The sequence below is a fragment of the Xenopus laevis genome, chromosome 8L (genome assembly GCF_017654675.1).
Source record: "Xenopus laevis strain J_2021 chromosome 8L, Xenopus_laevis_v10.1, whole genome shotgun sequence".
NCBI lineage: Eukaryota > Metazoa > Chordata > Amphibia > Anura > Pipidae > Xenopus > Xenopus laevis.
Window position 1 is genome coordinate 95,776,514 of NC_054385.1, and position 9,222 is coordinate 95,785,735.

Genomic DNA, 9,222 nt, shown 5'->3' on the forward strand with positions numbered 1-9,222 from the left:
TTAATGGCAGGTTGCGAGTGTAAAGCACCAACAAGAAGACCCCATTTTTTTCTCCTTCACCCACAGCCCTTTCCTTGTGAACAATGTGACTCTCACGTGTGGGAATAAGGAATAAGCCGTGTGCCTGGAGCCAGTGGAGCTCCAATGTACTGTCTGTTCGCCCTTGTGCGGCGGCCTCACTCACTCCCCCTGCTGTCTGCTCTTATTATTGTTCCCTCCTGCCTTCCAAGTGTCAATCACTTTCCTCCAGCCATTGGCTGGGCGACTTTGCGTCAAAAAAGTTACCAGCGAGGCGCCTTCTCTCTGCAAAGGTTCCAGGGACAAGGAGACACGTCAGATCCGAGCAGCTCCAGTCTTTGCTCCTCCTGAAGCCCCAGTGTATGGCACTGACAGCCGCCGACTCCGCACCTCCCTCCTGTAAAAAAAAAGGCTCCCCATAGACTTGCCTTTGTTATTTAACCCGAATCTCTCGGTTTATTGCAGGAGAAGAGGGATCTGCCTCGGCCGAGGATCATTTGCTCCTTAAGGTGAGTGTTGTCTTGTTGTGATGAATATTATATATTGCTCTTATCCATAACCAATGCAGTGTCACTGGGGCCACTAGTATTGTACAAATAATAATTAAAAAACAAAAAATCTAATTTGATTACAAAACAGTCCCATCGATCATATATTCCCCTTCTTGTAAATGTTAATAACTCATCTAGTATTCGTTAAGACTAATGGGCTATTATTATTGTTTTACATATTTTCTATACTTTCTACACCAAAATCACCGTCTTCATTGACGGAAAAGACAAACAGAGCGAAGCAGATAATTGAGGAGGCGGGGAGTCTCAGCCCTAATTTTCTTTCTTTTTTTTTTTTTCGCCCCCTGTGTCCTGAGAGGGGGGGGAGAATTTTCCTGCCCAGGATCACAAGGGGGGTGGGGGGGGGATAAGCTGAAGACTTATACAAATGTAAAGGCCTGCTCTCTGCTAGCGAAGGTTAACCCAGAATTTTGATTTAAATAAAAAAAAAAAATACAAAGTGGAATTAAAACCCCTGGCCCCTCAGTTATTGACAAACAGATTTCAGTCCAGACTCAGATCGATCACTGGAGCAAAGTCATTTCGAAAAACAAAGGTTTGTGTCGGGGAGAACTTCCCCAGCGCCTGCAAATACTGAGAAATTAAATGTGGCTTAATGGTTGGACATGTCCCTTTATACCCCTGCCTGGTCCCACCCATTATATATACACACACAGGGGTGCAGGTGTTACTATATATATATATATATATATATATATATATATATATATATATATATATATATATATATATATATATATATATATATATATATATATATATATATATATATACATTTATATACGGGGGTGCAGGTGTTACTTTCTCAATACAAAGACAAATACCTGCTTGTGTGTGGCCGTTGTTTCACACATTTGATGTTAATTTGTTACAACCCCCCTCCCCCCAAAAATAAAATAAACCATTCAATTTATTCAATTGCAAAACAGGAAATTTAATAAAAACAACCCTGAGTGATCACGAACAGAAGTGTGTGTTTGTATTGAAGTTGAACAGGGAATGGCAAACGAATCTCATTCGCAAAAAAACTAAATTCGTGATTTGCTTGAGGCCTTTTCTTTATAGTTTTTTTTTTTATTGTTATTTTATGAATCGATAGTTACATCAATAACATAAATGTACCACTTTTCGTTATAGTAATAAAACCAGACATTTACATAGCTCCTAACAGCAGCTCATATAACAAATGCAACTGTATTGGGGCAGAGAGACTTTGGTGGAAATGAAGGGAAATCGCTTATTATAATATTTGTGTCAGTCATGAGATGTTTTCTGTTCTATTCTAGACAGTTGGAGGTTTATCAAGGTTAAAAAGAGATTGTAGTCAATTGAGTTCAACTTAGTTTATTCCATTCTAAGCACTTGTTTGTAAACCCACCCCTGGGCTGTTTATATACTCTTTTTTTAAAACTTTAGCACTTTGTTACTAGTTCCCAGAGATGTGCCTAAAATTCGGCTGCAGATTTCTCTGATGTGAAACTTTTATTATTATTATTATTATTATTATTATTATTATTATCAATCGACATAATTACAATTTAGATATGGACAGGAAGACATTATAGATGATCTCAGTCCAAGTAGGTAGGAAAACAAATGTTGATTAAAAAAACAACAACAGTAAATGTAACAATTAGAGCCTCCCCAGCTTTTATTTGTACACTGCAAATAATTAAGAGATGATGGAAACATAATTATTCCCTCATTCCAAACTCGTTGTCCACAAATCCATATGGCCCGAAAACTTTCACTGCAGATTGAAGGCTAAACACAATCTTTGTTTTTAATGATAATAATAATAATAATAATAATAATAATAATAATAATAATGAAGAACAGCACGCCGGTCTATATATGGTTTTTGTTTCATTGCTATCATGCAGAAAATTAATCAGCACAAATGCTCCGCAGAGCTGTGTATGGCGTCCTGTAATTAGAGAACTTGTGCCACTCAGATTATCTCGTTAATTTATCAAGAAAACATTTATTATAATTAATTCTTGGACGAGGTAATTATTATTGAGCGAGTGCAGAGCAACTGGTTGAGAGGATATTTGGGTGGGGGGGGGGAATACAGTGACAGATTGGCTTTGCACAGCCGTTGTGCAGAACTTATACCCCTCTTTTAGAGGATAATTCTCCATTCTGTTTATTCAGGGACAATGGAACCATTAATTGTGATTTCGAATGCAGAGGATGCCGGATTCAAACTTTTTTTGGGCCTGTTTATTTTTTTAAAATGTGATTTATTCCTTGCTTATTGGTATTCTCTAAAACAACATAAGTTAAAATACATTTGGTTTTGTTAATTAAACGATTAATAAATATATATATATATATATATATATATATATATATATATATATATATATATATATATATATATATATATATATATATATATATATATACACACACACACACACAGATTAAAAAAACTGTTATACACACTTTAATATTGTAAAAAACAAAAAAAGACATGTTGTCCACTAGTTTGCCTAGTTTAGTATTGCCTATATAAACTACTATAAACAGTAAAAATGCAGTGTTATTCTGTAGCAAATGCTGCAAACTTTCAAATCCATTTGCCATTATTTTCTATCTGCCTGGAAATATTGTTCCCACACACACACACATTTGTAGAAATACATTTGCGAGCCCATTTTCTAAATGAAATATATTTTTTCACCTACGAAAATCATGATTAAGAAAAATACAGCACGAAATGTTTGACTTTTGTTGAGAGATATTAGGAGTATACAGTTGCCTGGTATTTAAATTGTATTTCAATATTAAAAAAACAAAGACATAGAAATCTGTTTGATTTGTATAATTGAACATCGTTTTGGCACTCCTGGGGAATATTCGGTATATAAAACATATATTCGACTACGAATATCGTTATCTCCCTAAGGTGAAGTGTATTGTGGAAAGGGGATGTTTTTTATGTAGCAGAAGTGTTAATGAAATTATAGTCTATCTGTATATTTCAGTGTCCTGCCATCAAGGTGAGGAATGTGGACCTTGCCTGATAAGTCTGATTGTTTTTTAATTGCAAGTTAAGGGGCTGTTTGTTTAACATACATAATCAACACTTTTTTGGGGGGTGGGGGAGACCCAACACACACCAGTGAGTTACCTTTAAATCTTATTAGGGAAAAGTACTAATTAGGTGAAAATGGGTGAATGTTGAATGATCTGTTTAGTTAGTTTTGCTACTTTTGTGTATTACATTTCCAGTTTTACATATAAGTGGCCCCTAAATCGCTTCTCTCTCAGCTATTGCTTGTGACACACAAAAAAAGCATGAGGGGTAATTAAAATTTGGGCCTTTTTTTCTACTAGCCAACAGACTGGGCAGAGCTTGGATTCCTGGATTCTTTGTTTCTCCAGAAAGGGCTTTGTTTTCGTCATTATTTATTTAGCCAAGGAGTCCTTTGTCTGTGCAAATGGCCCCAATCAAGTTTTGTTTGAGACAATTAGCCAGTGCCAGCCAATGGCTTCTATGCAAATGGCCAGACTTGGTGTGTGCATTTGAACGCCTGGGCTTTATCCCATTGGAAGGCGTGTTGCACTCACTGGGTGTAACTTTTTTTTTTTTTTGTGGGACACGTTTATCTAGTCAGCATCCCCTTGGTCCACAGGGCAGCTGGGGGTCTGAGGCTTCTTAAATAGCTCGTGCATTGGCTGTCCAAGCTCACATACTAACAAGCCACCAGACATAAAGGAGCTCGCTTAGGCACCTCATCGGTTAATCCCGTTTCTGTCCACTTGTAGAAAATACAGTGCAAAAAGAAAGAGCAGGCAACTGATCGTGCGACTTGCTGCTGCTGCAACGATTTCCTTCGCGGATTGTGCTCCCTGATCAAACACTAGCATGATGTCTTATCTCAAGCAACCGCCATATGCCGTGAATGGGCTCAGCCTGACTACCTCTGGGATGGATTTGTTACATCCGTCGGTGGGATATCCCGGTAAGCAATGCAGCTCTGATTTAAAGCAGATTATCTAACTGGGGACGGTGCGGCCATTAGATTAATAAGAGATTGGGTCCGCCTGGCACAAAACTGCTGGAAGATACCGAAACTTTCGTTTAAACAGCAACGAATTTTACATTTTCTAGCCACTCCGGGTTTCTTTTTTTTTTTCTTTTGTTTCCAGAATTCAATTTCTAGCGCAAACAGGGGGCATTGATGATTTGTCTTGTTTAGTTTAAATATATGGGGGGGCGAATTGAATACGACTGTTTGCATATTTTTTTCTAATGGGGAAAATATCTTTTTACTTATTGAACCCCGGGCTTTTAACTCTAGTTTAAAACGATTGTGGTTCAATCTATTTTATTTATTTATTTGTTTTCATGTTCATTAAGCGTTATTATATCCACCGGGCAATGGATAACATTAAAACATTGCCTAAATCTATTTTAAACATCCCTGAGATTCCATGTGTTGTTCAATGTTGTATGATATTGTGAACTAAAGCTCTATTTTGATGTATTCTCATTGCCGCTAATATCTTGCCCTTTCCAGCTGACTTTGCGCCACACCCGACCCGCCAGATAACCTCTAGTTTCTATGATTTTGCAGCGACCCCCAGGAAACAGAGGAGGGAAAGGACCACTTTCACCAGAGCTCAACTGGATATCCTCGAAGCACTTTTTGCCAAAACTCGCTACCCTGATATCTTCATGAGAGAGGAAGTGGCTCTAAAAATCAACCTACCCGAGTCCAGAGTCCAGGTAAGCCCTCTGACCCCAGTACCAAGCCAGAACCTCACCCAGCTTGGTTAGGCAGCCTCAACAGACAAGTCCCCCAGGAGATCCCCATAATGAAATATTTTAGCCACTTTCTTTTCTTCATGTAGAGATGTTTAATCATGTTATTGATTATTTTTTAGGTTTGGTTCAAAAACCGCCGAGCAAAGTGCCGCCAGCAGCAACAGCAGCAGCAGAATGGAGGCCAAAACAAAGTGCGACCTTCTAAGAAGAAGACCTCCCCGGCCAGGGAAGTGAGCTCGGAGAGTGGGACCAGCGGCCAGTTCAGCCCACCTTGCAGCACCTCTGGTCCAGTCATCTCGAGCAGCACAGCCCCTGTGTCCATCTGGAGCCCGGCCTCCATCTCTCCTCTCTCAGATCCACTCTCCACATCATCTTCATGCATGCAGAGGTCCTACCCCATGACCTACACGCAAGCATCAGGCTACAGTCAAGGATATGCAAGCTCTACATCCTACTTTGGGGGTATGGACTGTGGATCTTACTTGACCCCTATGCACCATCAGCTCTCTGGACCTGGAGCTACTCTAAGCCCAATGAGCACCAACGCAGTGACAAGTCACCTTAACCAGTCCCAAGCTGCCCTCTCCTCACAGGCCTATGGGGCTTCTAGCTTGGGTTTTAACTCCACCGCTGACTGCCTGGATTACAAAGACCAAACGGCCTCCTGGAAGCTGAACTTCAATGCTGACTGCTTGGATTATAAAGACCAAACCTCCTCTTGGAAGTTCCAGGTTTTGTGAAGAACTTTCCTTCTCTAACTGTGTCAGGTGGAAAACTTTGCTGAGACATTCCCAGCTCTGACCAAGTCTGGTTGAACAAGTAAAAGTAAAAACTACACACAGACCATTTATTTTACCCACACAGAACCCTGGTCTTACTCAGCTCTGGACTGGATCTGGAGACATCTCCATGCAATGGGGGGAAAAAGGACATATCTTTATCCAGTGACCAAGAGCCACATCAAGTCCTTATCTTGTTATTAGATATTAGCAGGTGGATGAAAGATGGAGAAGAAATAAGTCCAACCCAACTCCAGCAGCACAGGACCCATAAGCTGTGGGCCAAGCCCAGGCTGCAGAGCAATTTGGGTTTGGTGTGTGTGTATTGGCTGGAGACTCAAGCTCTGCTCTTTCACCTTCTGGCTTAGAAAGAACATTTCAGGATCTGAGTGAATCGTGCAACTGATTGTCCTAGATGCACTACTTTATTTAAAGAAAACAAATTAATAATTATGTTTATAAGAAGTCATGATGTAGTTTTTAAAAGACAATCAGTGTGTGTCTTATATCAATGGTAAATCTGTGGTTTTTAATCTGTGCTAGACTTCAAAACTGTGATCTCTTGTATTGTATGCAACTGTGAACTCCACACCAGCGGGGAGGGGGGGGGGGGTCGTACTGTGATTTAATAACAGGTTTTATTATTAGCAGGAAGATTCAGGATTTAGCGCAAAACCGATGCCCTTTAATGTTATTCCGAGCGAGCGCATGGGCCTGTAAAGAACTGCAGTTAAACCTTTCTTTTCCTCGACCAATTCCTCTTGAGTTGATTTTATATTCGACCCGGCAACGAACGCAGGGACTGGAAGCCGCAATATAGAAAGGAACAGGACAGACGATTATTTAATAACTAAAAGACTTTTTTTTTTGTCACTGACCTTGAGATATTAATTGCGACAAGGAATCCCATATGCGTTTATGCTTGCCTTTGTGAATTAAGATATAAATATATATATACACACCCATAATCCTTTCCCCCTGGATCTGGCAAATATGTATAAAAAAAAATCTATTAAATGACTCTAGCACAAACAACTGTCTTCCATTTTCATTTTCATACACCAGCTGTTTGGGTGGAGGTGGCTATGAAAGACTTGCTGAGTTTTTCTTTGGACATAGAAATACTTTCAAGGGGTCCTCCGCCTAAAAACTGCATAATAAAAAGTTGTGAAACATTATGCTTTTAAAGTTGTTTGTAAATGGAATTGCCTAGCTGTTTATAGGCTGGTTCTGACTCCTGAAACAATGTAGGAGACCTGCATTGCTGGTTCTGACTCCTGAAACAATGTAGCAGACCTGGAAGAAAACTGACTTCTGCTACACTCTGTGAACAGAACCAAAGAGTAGGAGAAGGGAATAGGGATAAACATACTTTTCAACTGACAAGTCGATGTACTACATTTACAAATAACATTAAAACATGTAAAGGTTTTGCTAATATACACTGGACAGGTAGCAGGAAACAGTTTTTTGAAATTGGGGGGCTGCAACTTTTAATGCGTCAATGGAAAGGCTATAACAAGAAACGCAATTGCCATGTTGGTCTATGCCAGGCAACAGGGGGTTATGTGGGTGCAGTAGGAGTGCTTAACCCCTGCCCTGCCAAACTGCATAAAAGCAGAGCCTTGCTTGCCTGGGGCAAAGTAGAAGTTAAATACACCTTAATTAGCATATCCGTAGGAACCAGTAGACTGGGATATATGACAAGAATTCCCTGTTCTTCTGGTTTCCTGGGCTTTATTTTGTTAAAGGTGGTGGCAATGGTTTTCCCCCCTCTGCACAAAACTGAAGTGGGAGTAACAGAGAAATCAGAAAGAAAAGGCGCTGGGGCAGAAGTAATATCTGAACAAAAGGGCATTTTGCAAAGTTCCAAGCCTATAATTTTATGAGCTGAACATAAGGCGCCCGGCAAATAGCGCTTCCTCCTCTTCCTTGTTCAAAGAGGTCACTTTATCATATGCCTGGCCGTTTAGTATTTTATCATTATTATGATTATTATAGGACATGTGTTTTTCTTTATGATTACCAGCACTTGCGCTCTTATTCAAAAGAAAAGGTTAAATCGAATTTATTAATATATTTCCGACACTCAATAGTAAACCATTCAATAGTAAACCATATATTTATATATATATTCACACACACACATATATATATATAGTTATATCCCAATTGTCTAACACAATAAAGCCAGCGCTACGAGTCAGAAATGCGGACTTCTGTAAATAATGGCGCAAACTCCTCTCAACGGAAAATCCCTAAAACGTCTATTATTGTATGTAAATATAGTTCTGTGTTCTTGGGCTGTTTTATGGAAAATTGGTCTGCTCTGCTCCCTTCAATATACATCAACCTACAAGCGCCAGGAGACTGAACGAAATACATTGATAAAGAAATGCTTTACACATGGTATATATATATAATTAATTCGTGAAAAACAGCCCTTCGCAAAATTGAATTAACAGAATAAAACGATATCAGATTTAAGGGGCATGCACAGCAGTTCTAGGAAATAATTGTGACAGAAATGACATCGACTAAAGGCAGATGTTAGTTTTGATTTTTTAAAGGTAGTGATTGTACAGGTAAATAAAACTGCAGCAACTTCATATATAGAGAGAGGTGTAATTGAAAGGATTTATAAAGCGGGGTCTTATTATCTGTATTCAATATACTGTGAGGTACATGCCTTCTTGATTACATAAACATCTGTATAAGAGAATTTCCCCACAATTATTTTTAAATTGCTTTATCAGCAGTAGATTCAAAGAACTATTGTTTCTGAAACCAAAGAATTCCATGAAGGAAATCAATATACTCGGTGCCCTACAATTAGGTAGGCGAGGGTGGGTTCGGGGCTCCTCCTAGCGTCAGGGCTGTAGAATAACACCAAGAATTATTTTGTACCCCAATCTGCCTTCACTCATTGGGCGTCCATTAGTGGTTGTGATAGAGGGATATACTTCTGCATGTTGCCCAGACTTGGGGCTAGAAAAAAACACAAAAGAAAAGCAGCGTTGATTGCATTACACTAGAGATATGATGTTTGCACTAGCGTCTGTCACTGCACTAA

At 39.2% G+C, this 9,222-nt stretch overlaps 1 protein-coding gene across 3 annotated transcripts; it reads left to right on the forward strand.

Moving 5' to 3' along the window:
- Positions 1–312: 312 nt before the first annotated feature.
- On the forward strand, positions 313–7,325 carry otx2.L (orthodenticle homeobox 2 L homeolog). Of its 3 annotated transcripts, XM_018228840.2 has the most exons (4): positions 313–527; positions 4,368–4,564; positions 5,123–5,331; positions 5,490–7,181. In XM_018228840.2, exons 2-4 carry the CDS (start codon positions 4,468–4,470, stop codon positions 6,108–6,110), a joined length of 927 nt encoding a protein of 308 aa, XP_018084329.1. In that variant the 5' UTR covers positions 313–527; positions 4,368–4,467; the 3' UTR covers positions 6,111–7,181.
- Positions 7,326–9,222: the final 1,897 nt, after the last annotated feature.

Coding starts and splice junctions, on each gene's coding strand:
- otx2.L (XM_018228840.2), top strand. CDS start 4,468: ATGATGTCTTATCTCAAGCAACCGCCATATGCCGTGAATGGGCTCAGC. Junction 4,565..5,122: donor TCCGTCGGTGGGATATCCCG/GTAAGCAATGCA, acceptor TGCCCTTTCCAG/CTGACTTTGCGCCACACCCG. Junction 5,332..5,489: donor TACCCGAGTCCAGAGTCCAG/GTAAGCCCTCTG, acceptor ATTATTTTTTAG/GTTTGGTTCAAAAACCGCCG.